This window comes from Rhinolophus ferrumequinum, chromosome 22 (genome assembly GCF_004115265.2).
Source record: "Rhinolophus ferrumequinum isolate MPI-CBG mRhiFer1 chromosome 22, mRhiFer1_v1.p, whole genome shotgun sequence".
Taxonomy (NCBI): domain Eukaryota; kingdom Metazoa; phylum Chordata; class Mammalia; order Chiroptera; family Rhinolophidae; genus Rhinolophus; species Rhinolophus ferrumequinum.
In genome coordinates, this window is record NC_046305.1 from 25,600,564 (window position 1) to 25,617,940 (window position 17,377).

The window sequence follows — 17,377 nt, forward strand, 5'->3', positions numbered from 1 at the left end:
TATCTTGGCTAATCAATTCTCAAGGGGGCCACTGGCAGGGTTACAGCACAGAGGTAAAAAGGGAAAGAAAGAGTTGGCATAGGAAGAAAAATAAGGCTGAGAGGGCTGGGGTAGGGGACGAGGAGGAAGCACAGAAACAAAGATAAAGTGTACACGCGGTGGGGGAGGGGTACAATTCCAAACAAAATCTCCCCAAGGCTCCTGCTTCACGGAGCCTTGGCTTTGGTTTCTTTTCCATCATGGGAGGGTCCCTATTCCCTCAACTTTTGGGCTCTCTAGAATCTGATTTCTAGACATACTCTATCAGTTACATGCATCACAGCTGCATTTTCTGAGAAGCAGGAAGAAGCTGAGAGAAAGAAGGAAGGGGAAAAAAAAGCCCTACAAAGCCAACAATTTCCCCACTTTACAGGGTAAGCTTAGACAGAATTCAAATTTCCTTCCCTTGAGAGTCTGAGGGAAGGAAGCTGGCGGCAGTGTCACACTTCTGAATTGCGTATACAACTCACAACCTAAGTCCTCGAGCAGAGCAAAACTAATTTTGTTTTGCAGCTGGATAAAGTAAGGAAGAAACAAACTGGCATGACACATTTTTGAATTAGCACCAAGTCTCTGAAACTCCACCTCCCTCAGGAAATGTTTCTTATGCAGTAGGAGGTGGTAATTTCACTCCCTCTCCAATCCGTCCTCACCACGTGAAACCCTGTTTAGAGCTGCACTTATCTCTTTGTCAGCCTGATTTGTCTTCACCATCATCTCTGGTTCCTTAGCTGAATTCTTTGTTTATGTCAATAGGATCAAAAGAGATAATGCAAGAGAACCCTAAAATTGACGGAAGTAGTGGATAGTAAGGATGGTTTCTGAGGGTCACTGGTCTAAGAGGGAAAATTCCTAGAAAAAGGAACAAAACCTTTTGGAGTTTATTCTACAATAAACATCAGAGTATAAACAACACAGTATATAGTAAACAGAATAGTATTATACATTGGTGGTTCCTAAATTGCAATTGAAAAAAAAAACATTTCCAGTCGGTTATAAAAATATACAAAAGAGGAAAACAAACTTCTGGCTTAAAATTCAGAGCAATACGTATCCTGTAAGGACGTGGGTGGTGTCAAACCACCTAGAGTCTTACACAGTTACACACAAGGTGGGTTTCATGAGCTTTTGTCAATTAAGCTACATCTTTTCCAAAGGGCGGTTAGGAATAAAGTGATCAGTACATATTCCATATCAATTTCATAAGCCTAGAAAGAGTACATTCATCAAAGACCAATCAAATTATTTTAGGTTAAAAATATTAGGGGAGGAAAGAAGCCTGGGTGGAGATTCCAAAGATTAAAATTATATGAAGTTATTCCCGAGGTGTGTTTGTGACAGGTCATTAAACGTATTAGTTCGTATGCCACGGGCACATAACTGCAATAACGCAAGTCTTGTCAGGTCCTCTCTGGGAAAACAATGTGTTCTGTGAAGATTACAACTAGGGCTGAAAGATATTGTCATGAGGTTTCCTCATAGTCTTGAGGCCCTAAGTACCTTGTTCAAGGACCTTTTCAGGAGTTTTTCACCGGAACTTGAATACTCTGATTATAAATCTTATTATTGGGGATGAAACTTCTTTGCACAGAATAATAGCCTTGGTGAAGATTATTTCTAAAATCAATTCATTGGTTGTCTTTGGTGAATTTTAGGGCCTTGATAGGTAGTGGGGTCAGTAAATACTGCCAAATTCAATATACAGATAGCCTGCATTTTATTTTCAAAGATACTTTTTCCTCTATCTAAGAATCAATCCCCAAAATACAATAATTATAGGGTCATTTAACGAGAACTCAAAGCAACTTTGATTTGAGATAGCTCTCAGTTGCTAAGGCTAAGATTGGGAATCCATGTATCTGGTGGGAAAATGACCAAACAAGATAACAAAAAAGCACAATCTTTTTGGTTGACCAACATAACCACCATGGAGTTTGCAAAAACAGGACCATCTGTTGTGTGAGGAACCATGGAGAGAGATTCTGTATTTATAGAATCCTGAGTAGGAAAACCAGACACACGAATAAACTTTTTTCCCCATAGTTCACTAATCTGAAATCTACTTTTCTTCTAGTTTCTCTGCTGTCAACATGTACGGTGTTTAAAGAAAACAAAACAAAACAAAAACAAGAATCAAGTTAAAGGCAGACAGACTTGCTATGACTAATTTAAGAACTCCCAAAGTAGGTTGTTTTCCAAAAATACATTGTGATTGACAGTATGTCAGCTCAGTCTAAAGGGGTTATGATACAATGATGGACCGGAAGGCTGAATCAGATTATTACTGCTGCTTGGGGCAGAGCAGGGTAGAAGAGCTCCACCACCCTTAACTGTTCTTGGTGTGGGGCTTTCAAATGAAACCTTTCTATAAACAAATGTTTTCAATGGGGGTATCTTAAACAGCCTACCTGAATAATGCATCCTTTTTTCCTCCTGGTTTCTAAAACGGAAGTTGTTACAAGGAAAAAATTTATGTCAGGGGCCAAGAGTGCAAGGGCATTTCAGATATTGCATGTTCCTTTTAAAACACATATTTCTTACATCCTTTGGTAAAATTATTTTAGAAAAGCTAACATCTTTTTGGTAGAATTGCTTTTACAAAAATACCTGTTTATTATAATTTCTTGTATTATTGTGGAGGAGGTTGGAAATCAAAGGAAGTGATGATTCTCTTCCAAAAGCCTACAAAGGGATGATAGGATCACATTTTACTCAGTGAATTCTATTAATTTTACCTTGAATTCAATTGTGGGGGTAGGGGAGGAATAAATGACATCACCACTTACTGGGTGTCTACTATATGCCAGGTAATGCACGAAGCACATCACAGCATTTATCTTATTTAATCTTCTCAGCAACTCTTCTCATTATCATTTTCATTTTATGTGAAGCACTGAGGTTCAGAGAGGTTAAGCAACTCACTGCAGGTCACAGAGCTAGTAAATGACCAGGAACAAGAAACTCAAGACACTGACCTGTCTTTGGTTTCCTGTTAAATAGGATATGCAATCTATTTCTTGGAGGTTTTCTTCAGCAGTCCACCTTCTTAGTGACTCTGCATGCCTTTTGCTGCTAAATTATTCAGTCTCGTGTACCAAGTGTGACCTGGTTCCTTAAGAATTACACTGAATGAGAATCAATGGGCTAGAAACTGAGAGGTGACTTATGCGCCTTAACTCCTTTCATTCAAGAACTCTAAGAGGTTAGGTTCTCTCCATTTTATAGATGACAAACTGTTTGGGGTTAAGAAAATTGCTAAGATCGCCGAGTTACTGAGGGGTAGAGCCCCGACTGGATTGATTCCAGGTCCGACTCCAACGCCAGAATGAGCTTCCTCACGACACCAGTGTTTCCACTTGGCTAGAGAGCCACGGTGCTGATTTAATATTTATCAAGTGTTTGTAGTGTCCTGGGATCTGGCACTTCGATGAGAAAGCTGGGGCGGCCCCCAACTTCTCCGTACAGGCAGCCAGGGAGAAGGCTGCACGTGCGGCACAGAAGGGAGAAGCCCTCACACTTCAGCTAAGCAGCAAGAGACGTAGTCGCTTGGGAGGCCCCAGGGCGCGCGCCACCTATTCCCTGCGACGGGGAGATACCGAGGGTCCCAGGCCACCCGAAGTCCCAACACTGGTGGCAGCATTGGCGCTACGGGTTCGGGTCGCGTGCCTCACAAACAGGTAACCGGTTAGTAGTCGGGCGAAGAGTGGCGAGTGAAGGGCTCCAGGGGGCGCCCTGCCTGCAGCAACGCCAGTACCCTTTGCCCCCCGAACCCGGGCTTGGGGGTAGCTGCAGTTTTCAGCTCCCCTCTGCCGGGCGGCTCCGCCCTCCCCGCCCCCGGAAGTGACGCGCAGCGACTACGGCGTCCGGGCGGGGCTTCGAGGCATCTGGGGGGTTCGGGAGGGGCGGCGGTTGCGGGGCGATAGGCAGGCCGGCCGCGGCCAGGAACGCTGGAGCGCGCGCTCGCGGGTAGCGGCCCGACGACCGCGTGCGGGGGCGGCAGGGCGGGGCAAGGAGCCGCAGCGGGGGCGGTGGCGGCGGGAGATGCGGGTGGCTGCGGGCACCCGGCGGGCTAGGCTCGGCCGCCGCCGCCTTCTCCGGCTCCGCCGCGGGGGTCGTCGTGGCTGCCGCGCCATCCCGGAGGTCCCGGCGTGAGGAGGCGGCGGGTGAAGAGGAGCATCGTGTTCGAGGCGGAGACCCAGAGGGAGCCCCGCGCGCGGCCTCGGTGAGCGGCGCGCCCCGTCGGGGTCTCGTGGCCGCCGCCCCCCCATGGTGGGGTACGGGGTTTGGGGGCTCGCGGCCCAACAGGAAGCGGACGCGCGGCGGGGGCGGGGGCGGGCCGGCAGGGGGCTGCGGGCGCGCTCCCCTGGGGCCCGCCCCCGACGCTGTCTCGCCGGGTCCCGCCCTGTCCCGCGGCCCCAGCCCCGCGCGCGCAGGTGGACCCAGGTTCACCCGCGCTCCCCTCCCTTCGCCCTTTAGGTCTCCCCTGCGAAAAGTGGCGGGGTTTTTTTTTGTTTTCTGTTGTTTGCTGGGGCGGCGAAGAGGGGAGCAATTCTGACTGTAGTGACAGGAAGTTGGAAAATGAAAGTATAGTAATTCGGTGCCTACTAAGGCTCGTGAGGCTGCGGCGCTTCTCCCCGCCCCGAACTTTGATCTCTGCCGCACACGGTCACCAGTGTTTCTTCCTCTCCCCAAGCTCGCTGTTCATCCGGTGTCAAGTTTCATTCTTTTCTGTTTCTCGCCAGTAAATCTCCCCCTTGACTTTCCGCTTCACGTGCAGCTGTAGCAAGGCCGGTAGCTTCTTCATTCCTAGGAAGATCAATTGGAATCATCTTTTGGGGGTGGAGGACGGAATATTAGCCTGCCTTGGTAGGAAATAAGGGCTGTTGTTGATAGAAGTAGTCAGAAGATAAATGCACAGTTGGGGATTTCCCAGACCATTGGCTATTTGAAGTTTTCGGCATTTAAATAGACTGAGTTTTATTCATCAGAACGGTTCACCCATCTCATAGGTTGGTGGGTCAGATCTTACCCCCTGCTGCCCACCCGCCATGCGGTCTCCCACCCACCACCCCATTTGATGCTTCAATATTTAGGACTGTCAGTGGTGTTTTCCTTAAAACTTGGTATGATTCAATTCTGTCCCCCCAGGAACTAGCTCCCTTTTTATTTTATTTGAACAGTAAAACTGCGTAAGTGGAATCATTACATTCTTAGAGAAATATTGTCTTCAAGTTTTATTGTAACATAGCAGTACACTTTTAATATTCGCTTAGTATAGGCTACGGTACAATTAGACACCAGACGCCTGGTTACTTTTTGACAAAGACGATTTTAATTGACGACTAGTCTTGATGCTAGTGTTAAGCATCAAGCTACTGTTACTGAAAAATAGTCGGGCCATGGGTCACCACAGCAACTGGACTAATGTGTATTATAAACATATTTAGGGTGGAAAAGCTTTCATTTAATAGAGACTTCCTTTCCCCAATAAGTTATTTCAACATCCTCCTTCTTTCAGTTTAGCACAAGGATTAGTTTCCCATCTTGGAAGTGTAAAGATAGAATCACTTGTGTTTTCACCATTTTACCCCTCAAAAACCAGATTCCTTCATTTGGATCAGGTATTTCCCTCCCTCATTATACATCTAGTAAAAAAACGCCTAAAACTGCAATTGTAGATAACTTGAGGTTTTTCGTGAGAAGGAAAATAAAGGGTTTTTTTTTTTTTACTGGTAGCAAGAATAAAAGTACACCTTTGTAATTTTTACTAACTTCCAGAGTATTTTTCCTTTAGTTCTCTTATGGCTGAGGAAATCATTGAATTTCATATTAATAGCACACTTTTAGAAACTAAAATGAAGAGGTTCAACTTAACTACATACCTGGAGGTTCCTCAACTTTTCAAAAAATAACCTGATATAAAAATTGAGTGAATAAAATACTCCTTTAAAGTACCCTCTGAAGATGTCCATTTTATGTCTTTGTTAGTTTTTTGCAAAAGAAAATTCTTTTCCAGTACTTCAGTCCAAAACCACAATGCCCTTTTTCTTTGCCTCTCAACAACCTTCTGTCCCAGACGCACTGTGAGGTATTAAAGAAGCATCAGTGTTTTCCACAACAGCTTGGTTCTGCCCTAAAATATCAAACAGCTCACCAGCATTTGATGTAATACAGAAGCTCTGCTAATAACCAAAGGGGAAGATGAAGTTAAATCCCGCAGCACCTTGAGAACACCCATGCTTTTGGGAACCTCCCCATTTGCTCAAGATGGCATTTGTGTGCTCACTATGGAGGTGATGTTATTTTGTGTTTTTGTATGTATAGCTTAGCCATTATAAACCTGTAGGGCTCAAGCATTATCTACACGGTAGGTATTAAGACTAGGATTTGGTTTTGGGAATTTTTCCAAAAACAAATTGAATTATAGGCACCAAATTTGTAGTAGTCTTGAGATTCCAGTTTTTTGCCCTCTTGTTTTCCCTCCTCCTCCTCCCCCTCCCCCTCCTCCCCCCTCCGCCCCCTCCGCCCCCTCCTTCCCCCCTCCTCCCCCCTCCTCCCCCCTCCTCCCCCTCCTCCCCTTCCTCCCCTTCCTCCCCTCCTCCCATCATCATTGCCTCTCTCACACGTTCACACCCCTACCCTTCCCTATAGAGCATTTTTTTAAAATAAGTACATTTTTTTTTTTATTGGGGAAGGGGAACAGGACTTTATTGGGGAACAGTGTGTACTTCCAGGACTTTTTTCCAGTCAAGTTGTTGTCCTTTCAATCTTACTTGTGGAGGGCGCAGCTCAGCTCCAGGTCCTGTTGCCGTTGTTATTTGCAGGGGGCGCAGCCCACCATCCCTTGCGGGAGTCGAACCGGCAGCCTTCTGGTTGATAGGACACTGGCCCATGTGGGAATCGAACCGGCAGCCTTCGGAGTTAGGAGCACGGAGCTCCAACTGCCTGAGCCACTGGGCTGGCCCCCTATAAAGCATTTTTGATATAGAGGTGATGTTTAGAAATGTGGAGCCTTAGTTTTTTGATTAAAATTTACTAGGGAGTAGTTTTAATAGGTTTAGACTAACCAATAGTTTAGATGGGAAACACACGTAGTTAAAAAGTATCTTGCCATGAATGGGCACTATCAGAAGAAAGGCCTTTTTGGTAAACTCAGAAAAATGACAGGGAGCTTCTCCCCCCCCCCCCCAAACTTGATGGATATAATATAAACCACTATTTTAACCCAGCTTAAAGAAAGGCTATGGGAAACTGATTTCTAGTTATTTAGCTATTTAGTATTAAAGTAGCACTTCATCTTTGTAGGTTATTATCACTGAGTTTCTAATATGTAATACTTTACAAGTGGCTGGTGATGTGAATGCTTCTGTCCGTCAAGGGGCGTGGTTTCCCTAATGAACAGAGTAGGTGACTGTGATGAAAGAGTTGGGTTCATGGCCTCAGCTTCTCCATTCACTCTGGGAGGTATCTCCCCCTTTCTGTTCTTTATTGTTTTCCCATCTCTACTTTTGGAGGACAGTACCTCTGTAGAACCAACTTCAAAGTGATAACTGAGGATAGTTGGAGGACATTCTGTGTTTCTCAGAAAAACTATAGAAACCCAAATATTTTCCACTTCAGTTCCTCATCTTTGCCCTTTTGGAAGCAGACATAGTAACTCTTAAGGACCTCGTCCTCTGTGAGTTACACCTTGTTAGAATGAAGCTTTTCAGGCCTAACTTTTGTAATGTTTGTTTGTTTTTAACATCTTGAGGTATAATTCACATACCATAACATTCACCTACTTAAAGTGTACGAGTAAATGGTTTTAGTTTATTCAGAGAGTAGTGTAACTACCACATCTACATTTAGAATATTTTCCCCACCCCGTTATCAGTCACTCTCCATTCTTCGCCCGCATCCCTAAGCAACTGCTGACTCCTTTATATGTCTAATAGATTTGCCTATTCTGCACATTTCATATAAATGGAATCATACATAATCTGTGGCCGTTTGTGTCTGGCTTCTTTCACTTAGCATAGTGTTTTCAAGGTTCATCTATGTTTTAGCATGTTTCAGTACTTCATTCCTTTTTCTGGATGAATAATACTGCACTGTATGGTTATACCACATTTTGCTTGTCCATTCATCTGTTGATGGACATTTGGGTTGTTTCTGCTTTTTGGATATTACGAATAATGGTGCTGTGGACATTCCTGTACAAGTGTCTGTGTAGACATGTATTTTTGTTTTTCTTGGGTGTGTACTTAGGAGTGGAATTGCTGTGTCATGTGGTAACTATATTTAGCATTTTAAGGAACTGTCTAACTTTTCCAAAGTGGCTATACCATTTTACATTCCCACTAGCAATATGTGAGGGTTTCACTTTCTCTACATCATCCTCAACACTTGTTATTATTGTCTATGTTTTTGATTACAGCCATCCTCATAGGTGTAAAGTGCTGGCTGAGGTAGCTGTAATTCTAATTTTCCTAGTAACTAATGGTGTTGAGCATCTTTTCATGTGTTTATTGGCCATTTGTATATCTTCTTTGGAGATACGTTTTTTAAAATCCGAGATGTGTCTTTTCAAATTCTTTGCCTATTTTTAAATTAAAAAAATTTTTTTTAATTGGGGAATATTGGGGAACAGTGTGTTTCTCTAGGGCCCATCAGCTCCAAGTCGTTGTCCTCCAGTCTAGCTGGGGAGGGCGCAGCTCAGCTCCAAGTCCAGTTGCCAGTTTTCAATCTTAGTTTCAGGGGGCACAGCCCACCATCCTATGCGGGAATTGAACCAGCAACCTTGTTGTTGAGAGCTCGTGCTCTAACCAACTGAGCCATCCGGCTGCCTTTTAATTGTAAAAGTTCTTTGATTTTTTTTTTTTGCTACAAGTCCCTTAAGATTTGAAAATTTTTTTTTTCCCAGTCTAAGGATTGTCTTCTCAGTTGATGGTATTGTTTGCAGCACAAAAGTTTTAAATTTTGATGTAGCCCAATTTACCTGTTTTTGTAGTATTTTAATGGAATTGACTTACTGTTTTCAAGTCCTATTCTGATCCATTGAGATCTCATTGCTAGATTTTGAAAAAAGGAAGTTTTCTTGTTTGTTTTTGTGTGGATATAGTTCAGTTATAGGCTTTTTAGGATGTGCTTATATGTATTTGGCTGGAGTTTCTGTACTAAGGAATTCTTCCTATTAAACAAGTTCTGAAGTTTTATGGGGAAAATAACTTTGTGAGAGCATTTCCTCGCAGCTTCATTGCCTAAACCAGTGGTTATCAACTGGGATGATTTTGTCCTCCAGGAGAACATTTGGCAATGTCTGGAGACATTTTTGATTGTTGCACTTGGGCAGAAGGTGCTACTGGCACCTAGTAGGTACAGGCTAGGATGCTGTTAAACAAACTACAATGCACAGGACGGCCTCCAGGAACAAAGAATTAGATGTGGCCCCAAATACCAGTAGTTGAGAAACTCTTGTCTGAACAAGGAGATTCTAAAACTTGGGATGTTGAAGGATTTTTCATTTCTTAGCTTGATAGTCAAATAAAGGTTTCTATCAAATAAAAGGAGGATCTATGCAGATGGAATCCCTGTGGGCAGAATGGTGACAGAACTTGTAAATGAAATCAGGGAACATTTTGCCAAATTTTTAGTGCTGCCAATTTATATGTAAATTATATTTATGATAATGGAACTACTTGAAGGAGAAATACCAGTGGAGCAAAAGTAGATTATTCCCTGCACCCCTGGGCCACACTGAGATACACATACACATCCTGGCAAATAAACCAACTGGGTTGATTAAGATAGATGCTGAAATAGTGGTCTCCTCAGAGAATATAACAATGAGTTTGTAAGATAAATTTAATAACAGTGATATTCTAGTGACTGGCGATCACCAGGCTGCTCATATAATTTATGGAACTAGCTTTATCTCCCAGCAAGACTTTTCTTAAGCAGTGTGGCATGATTGAGAGTTTGGACTCGGGATCCTATTGCTTGGGTTTAAATCTTAGCTCCACCATTTACTTGTGTGACCTTAGACAAATATTTAACTCTTAGGAATTCGTTTTTTTGTATATAAAATGAGGCTGCAGTAGTGTATGTCTTACAGGATTGGTGTTGGGATGAAATGAAGTAATACATTTAGAGCACTTAAAACAGTGTCTGACAGAGTGTTCTAGAAGTATTGGCTGTTAATATTATTGTATCTCATATCTATATGCCTCTTTCAGCTCATTGCTATGGACAGTGCTATCACCCTGTGGCAGTTCCTCCTTCAGCTCCTACAGGAACCTCAGAACAAACACATGATCTGCTGGACCTCTAACAATGGGGAGTTCAAGCTTTTGCAGGCAGAAGAGGTGGCTCGTCTCTGGGGAATTCGAAAGAACAAGCCTAATATGAATTATGACAAACTCAGCCGAGCCCTCAGATACTATTATGTAAAGGTAATGCACATCCACCTCAGAACAAGAAGTGTTCCTTCTATTCAGGTTATAGGTGCTAATGTCTTGGTTTAGTTATTTAACTTTTTAATTGAGGTAAAGTTAAAATATAACATTATATTAGTTTCAGGTATACAACATAATGATTCAATATTTGCTTAAATTATGCGATTATCACTGTCCTGCTTTATTTTAATCCAATTTTTTATAGCTTCAGCAGTTTGGAATTAGGATGGAAGATGGAAATGTTCCAGCTGTATTTCTGCAAACTCATTATCAGTACTCCATTCCTATTACACATATTTTATTCCAAATTGCAATTGTCTTTAAAGAAAAAGTGAGTATAAGGTTGGAATAAGCAGGAAATATGAGATTCTTGAGGATAAATATGTATATCATAATTTACTTTAGAAATTGTCATATGTACTTGTTTTTTAGCTTTACTTAATTTTTTACTTTAACCCAGAGAACACAAATTAATGCCTTAAAGCATACCTATTAATGCATAAAGCTGATTTCTTAATTTAAAAATTTTAATTTCTTTGGACACTGAGGTAAAATAAATAGCTCAAATGGATAGAATTGGAATGAGAAATGGCGATCTTAATTTCTTTCACCTTTTAGTGGTTGATCTTATCAACTTTCCTGTGTGGAGACATGAAGTAAGCAACAAGTGGAATTTCTGAAGGAAGTAGGAACCTTGGTAGAAGCAATGTTCTAAATTCCTTTTTGCTTACTCAGGATATGTGTGACTTGTACCTTTGGAATTAAGAGATTTCAGGTCAGCAATGTTTGACTTAGTACAGATATTTGGTTGAGAGTGTTAAGCAATGAAAATCTTTCAGCTTTTATGTAATTTATTAGTTCAGTTACGAATAAGACATTTAAATGTTCTTAACTCATGCTCCGTAATAGTAGGAACTGTGTTGAGTATGGCTAGATAATTTAGATGATTTTAAAGCTTAAAGTAAACTGCTTGTCAAACAGAGAACTTCTTTAGGTCAGCTTTTTCATGAGTTATGGGAAGTAAGATTATAGCAAAGTGTAAGAATGCTTATTTTATTTATCTACAGAATATCATTAAAAAAGTGAATGGTCAGAAGTTTGTGTACAAGTTTGTCTCTTACCCAAAGATTCTGAACATGGATCCAATGACGGTGGGCAGGATTGAGGGAGACTGTGAAGCCTTAAGCTTCGGGAAAGTCAGCAGCAGCTCCAGAGATGTGGAGAATGGAGGGAAAGAGAAACCACCTCAGCCTGGTGCCAAGACCTCTAGCCGCAATGATTACATACACTCAGGCTTATATTCTTCATTTACTCTCAACTCTTTGAACTCTTCCAGTAGGAAGCATTTCAAATCTATAAAGATTGAGAATCCTGCTGAGAAATTAGCAGAGAAAAAATCTCCTAAGGAGCCAACACCTTCTGTCATCAAATTTGTAACAACGCCTTCCAAAAAACCACCAGTTGAACCTGTTGCTGCCACCATTTCAACTGGCCCAAGTATTTCACCATCTTCAGAAGAAACTATTCAAGCACTGGAGACTTTGGCTTCCCCCAAACCGCCTCCACTGGAAGCCTCCACCTCTGCCTCCAATGTAACTCCCACTTTTACCGCCGTGCCTGTTTCGTCCATGTCCCCTTCCTTGAAGGAGGAGCCTCCTAGAACACCTTCACCACCGCTGAGTTGCAACCCAGACGTTGACACACACGTCGATTCTGTGGCTTCTCAGCCAATGGAACTGCCAGAGAACTTGTCACTGGAGCCGAAGGACCAGGACTCGGCTTTGCCAGAAAAGGACAAAACGAATAATTCATCAAGATCCAAGAAACCCAAAGGGTTAGAGCTGGCACCCACCCTCGTGATCACAGGCAGTGACCCGAGCCCACTGGGAATATTGAGCCCGTCTCTCCCTACAGCTTCTCTTACGCCAGCACTTTTTTCACAGGTAACTTTCTGTTGTTTGCATTTACTCACCTTTTAAACAAATCCAGAATTTATAACCTCAAGTTCTCATTCTGCTACTTAAGTTTGTCTTAGAAAGGTTATATATGACCTTGTGAAAGTAATCCAGTTCTCTACCTCAATTAGGATCGCCAAAAGAAAAGGTCTGGAGTTGCGTTAAAAAATTGTTCTGCAAGTCAATAAATATTTTGGTTTTTCCACTTCTAAAGAAAATAAATATTCTCTCTCTCTCTTTTTGGTCTTATAAAACTGGTTGATATCTTACACTAAAAAAACAGTGATAATCTCAAGTGAGAAAGCATTTGATCCTGAGAACCTTAAAAAGAAGGAATGTTTGATGTTGGGTAACAAGTTTTCTACAGTTACCTTATATTTCTTAACTTGCTTAAATGTAACATTTAAATAGATTACTCACAAACCTTCTCATTATTGAGGAAAAGATGTTTGTGACTCAGTTATCCATTATTTTTCTGTACCTGAATTCAGATTGGTTTTTCTATGTGGGAAAGACCCTGCAAGAGACAGGTTGGAAAATATTTTGAACTTTTTGTTTCTTTAGTTTTAATGAAGCATTTATTGTAATACTAGTTGAACAAACCTTTATCTTTTTTTTTTTTTTAAGAGGATAGTTTATTGAAAGCAGAGTCAGAGCTCCCAAGCGGGAGGGGGTCCCAAATGGGGGTGCCCCGTGACTGAGGCAAAAGCTCTTACTTTTATACCTTCCCTTTCCTGCTTGGGGAAGGGGAGCTGTTTGAAGAAAGGAACTGTTTGAAGAAGGGAACTGACGCCTTCTAATGAAGTTGTCTACCAGGTTTGTTCTGCTTGCCCATCCTGAAGGAATTAGCAAAATGACCCACTCTTATCTATCAGATCTGTTCCTTTTGTGAGGCCAAAAGGAATTTTATAATTAACCTCAAGGCCTTGTTACATTATGTCCTGGAGTTTTAGGATATGGCTGTCTTTGTTTATTCCATCAGGGACCTCCCTGTCTATCTAGGGACATGCTAGCTAACCTGTCTCAATCTCCGCTCTGAAGACGAAACCCTAACTGCTGTTAGGGGATAGGGGCGACGACTGCTCTGGCTGCTTCAGGCTGAGGAGAGGCGTAGTAGAGAGAGACCAGCAGCTAGGGCTTGTCCAGAGGTCTATCTCAGGATTCCCAGTAGGTGAACAAGTCCAGGTGAGCCTGTTGTTGTCTTGTAGGCCAGTGGATAATCTGTAAGCTGAGACACATGGTAGGCAACAACATGAGGTGATATCTATAATAATGAATAAAAGAAATGAGAAAAGTTGCCTTACGTCCTGTTAAACTGGGAAGCTAGGAAGTAAGGCAGGAAAAATCGAGGCTGAATAATCTTGTTTTTAGTTTAATATTGGAAATTATATTATGAATTTGTTGAACTTTAGCTTTAATTAACTGAATTATCAGAGAGATTGAAACAGCATAAGCCTTTAAACTTTTTACATCCTTGATTGTGCTTGAGAAGTAGATAATCTATGGCAGCTCTGTTTGAGAACTGTTTCTCTGACCTATCCTAAATCTTGTCTCATGAACAACCTTTATCTTAAGTTTTTAAAATAATTTGAGTTTTTCCTCATGAAATTTCAGACTTGGAGAGATTTGGAGTAGAGAACAGGACAATATTTGGGGCAGGGCTAGGGTTTCCAGGCGGGAATTTCTGCCCATTCTCAGGAATGTTTTTTTGCTTTTCTGTTTCCGAATCCCGAGATATAAACTGTTTTCTGTTCTCCACGATGAATCTTTCCACAAAGTGACTGCTGATACTACCAATTACCTGGATTCAAGGAGCCGATTTTCCCGATTTTCCAACCAACTTTTCTCGGGATTCGGGAACAGAAAAGTGAAAAAAATTCCCAAGAACAGGCGGGAATTCCCTCCTGGAAACCCTAGTCAGGGCAATCTGTGTATTATTACAAGGAGAAAACAGAATCCTGATGTGTCATTAGTGAATGTTTTGCCTTGTGTGTTGCAGACGCCCATCTTACTGACTCCGAGCCCTTTGCTCTCCAGTATCCACTTCTGGAGCACTCTGAGCCCCGTTGCCCCCCTCAGTCCGGCCAGACTGCAAGGTGCTAACACACTTTTCCAGGTAAATGACGTAACAGCCTGTCTTTTGTAAGAGGGACATGGTAAATGAAGAAAGAAGCAAAAAGGCAATGTCCCACTCTTAGTTGAAACATTATAAAACTTCTGTTTAATAAATACTCTTTCGTTTTGTTTTTGAATTCCTAAGTATTAATTTCCTAACCAGCAGACAGCTCAGATAAATATTCACAGCAGTTTCCTTTTCATTGTTGACATGCATTGGAGTTAAACCAAGAATTGTTCGATACCATAGTAAATTTTGATCCCACCCAATTTTTTTTGTCTTTTTAAACTTGAGGAATCCTCTTTTTTTTAGGAAAAAAATATGCACGTATCTGTTTATACAAACATATATACGTGTGTGTATACATGTATGTAGATTTCTGCACATAGTTTTCCCCTTTTTACTGGGGATTGGAAAAATAGAGAAAACTCTTGAGAATAGTGTGTTATATACTCCCATTTACCTCTCATTCAGAAGCGATATTTGTCAACATTTTAAATACATATTTTAAAAAATGAATATTGTATCACGTCTTAACCAAGAAATTAGGAAAAGTCTTAACAGCTTTTAACTATTATTTTGCCACAGACATCTAGACTTTATAACTTGTAGGCTTTCTTATGGTTGATTCATTCACTTACTTAGGAGTAACTCCCTGGAAGATTTCCTTACATTTTTGTAATTTAATTTTTTATTTGTTCTTTTGGAAATGAAATGGTCAGGAAAAGAAGAAAATTAATAATCTTTCTACTTTCTGCATTTTTTTTTTTGCAAAATTTTCCGTATTTCATTTTTACATTTTTCTTGGCCTCTCGCAACCGGTAATTAAGTTACAGAATGATCTGAGACTGTAAGCAATGTCTTAGTGTTCAGGTAGCTTCAGCCTGGACTCTTCCTATGGAATTAGTCTCAGAATACATGATGGGGAACCCTTTTCTGGGATGCACACCCTGTAATTATTTGCACCAGTTATAAAGTTAATAGATGGGTATCTCTCTCTGGACCTTTCTGGACCTCTTTGACAGTGTGTGATTTGCTTTATAATTGAATATACTCTAGTGCATGTTGTTATTTACTGAACTTTCTAAAACCTTAATTTGAAGCTAAATGTAATCCTGTGTACCTGAGGATTTAAGGAAAGGTATAGACTTCTTCACATTCCATCAAGGTAGAATGGAGAATGTTAATATTTAACATTCTTTAAAGTTTTTGTTATGACATCATATTCTTTCATGATAAACAGTTACTGTCTTTGTCCTGTGAGCCACTGCACGCAGCTGTCATGTTCTGCCTCGGGGAATGTAGTAGGGACAGAAAGGGAACATTTGGTTTGAGTAAAAGGATAATAATATGTTTTATTTCCTTTCTCAGTTTCCTTCTGTTTTGAACAGTCATGGGCCATTCACTTTGTCTGGCCTGGATGGACCTTCTACCCCTGGCCCATTTTCCCCAGATCTACAAAAAACATAACCTATGTACTTGTGGAATGAAAGAACCAAGGAATAAAGAAACAGCAAGACACTCAACGTGATCACATTTGAAGTGAGCAATTGATAGTTCTACAATGCTGATAATAGACTTTTGTGATTTTTGCCATTCCCCATTGAATGCCTTTTTAGGATTCTCTTTGACTAAGACTCAAATTGGACTGTGTATAAAAATGCCTTAATTGGAGTCCAAACTCCACCTCCCTGTTTCTTTCCTTTTAAAAAAATATTTTGAGCTTTGTGTTAAAGTAATTTTGGGTGGGTTTTAGCAGCTAGCTGTGCTTTGCAAGAGCAGTTAAGAACAAAGTTACTCCTTCTGCCTTATTGGGATCCTTTGGCCAGAAAAAAAATATATGCTTTGACTATATTATTTAAAGAAATATTAGTTAAATGAAATTGGCCATATCTTTGGGACTAACTGTACTCTTTTGAATAACTAAAAGTGAGCTGTGCATAAGCAATAGAGGAAAAAAGACTCATTCCTATTCACATAAAGGAAAATTGAGCAGTACTGTTGGGGAGATTCTGTTTTGCTGTGAATTTTAACATATGTAAGCAACCGTGCAAAAAGGCATCTTACATTTATTCAGGATTGGTCTCTCAGCCCTATCTTATCTAAACCTGTCAACAGAGCATGGAGCTGGTCTATTTTAACGTAGGAAGATGTTTAAACCTGGGGTTTAAGACAGTGTTTGGACCAGCCAGAGAGAATAGGGGACCCTATATCTAGTACAGAAATGTTGGCTACTCTGTGTGGTATGATTATACACCTATGGAATATGATGGCATGGTAAATGATGGCTTTTAGGAGGATGAACCTGGGTATTGAAATTTTGAGGTATCTCTAAAAGATTTGATTGAATAACTTGAAACAACATGTGGGGCTTTTCTCAGTTGGAAGATAACCGTGTTTCCCCGAAAATAAGTCCTAGCCAGACCATCAGGTCTAATGCATCTTTTGCAGCAAAAAGACGCATTAGAGCTGATGGTCTGGCTAGGTCTTATTTTCGGGAAACACGGTACCATGGTGAAGGATTCTCTCTCTCTTTTCTGTTCATTTGACTCCCTTTTCTACTGTATGTTTATCTTCCTTTAAATTTAAGGTTGTGAAAGATCACAGTAGTTTTAAAGATGTAATTAGGAGGATGAAAAATGAAGTGAAGCCTCCAAATCTGTAGTGAGGTAAAGATGTGCTTATTTCTTCGAATTTTTCTTTTTAAATTAGGGAGGAGCAGTGTTCATTTGGAAATGGTCAAGCATAGGGATTAGATTGTTGATATTAGTAGTGAAAAATTTAGGCCTTTTCCTCAACATTACCAAATTTATAAAATATTACCATATGGT

At 41.0% G+C, this 17,377-nt stretch overlaps 1 protein-coding gene across 1 annotated transcript; it reads left to right on the plus strand.

Annotated features, from left to right (window-relative positions):
• The first annotated feature begins 4,029 nt into the window (after nt 1-4,029).
• On the plus strand, nt 4,030-16,528 carry ELK4 (ETS transcription factor ELK4). Its single transcript, XM_033092902.1, has 5 exons — nt 4,030-4,261; nt 10,257-10,472; nt 11,543-12,418; nt 14,430-14,546; nt 15,918-16,528. Exons 2-5 carry the CDS (start codon nt 10,266-10,268, stop codon nt 16,014-16,016), a joined length of 1,299 nt encoding a protein of 432 aa, XP_032948793.1. The 5' UTR covers nt 4,030-4,261; nt 10,257-10,265; the 3' UTR covers nt 16,017-16,528.
• Nucleotides 16,529-17,377: the final 849 nt, after the last annotated feature.

What these genes read in the sequence shown, in the direction of transcription:
- ELK4 (XM_033092902.1), top strand. Translation starts at nt 10,266, where the DNA reads ATGGACAGTGCTATCACCCTGTGGCAGTTCCTCCTTCAGCTCCTACAG. An exon ending in TCAGATACTATTATGTAAAG is followed by an intron (nt 10,473 to 11,542) that starts GTAATGCACATC and finishes ATTTATCTACAG; the next exon opens with AATATCATTAAAAAAGTGAA. An exon ending in GTGCTAACACACTTTTCCAG is followed by an intron (nt 14,547 to 15,917) that starts GTAAATGACGTA and finishes TTCCTTTCTCAG; the next exon opens with TTTCCTTCTGTTTTGAACAG.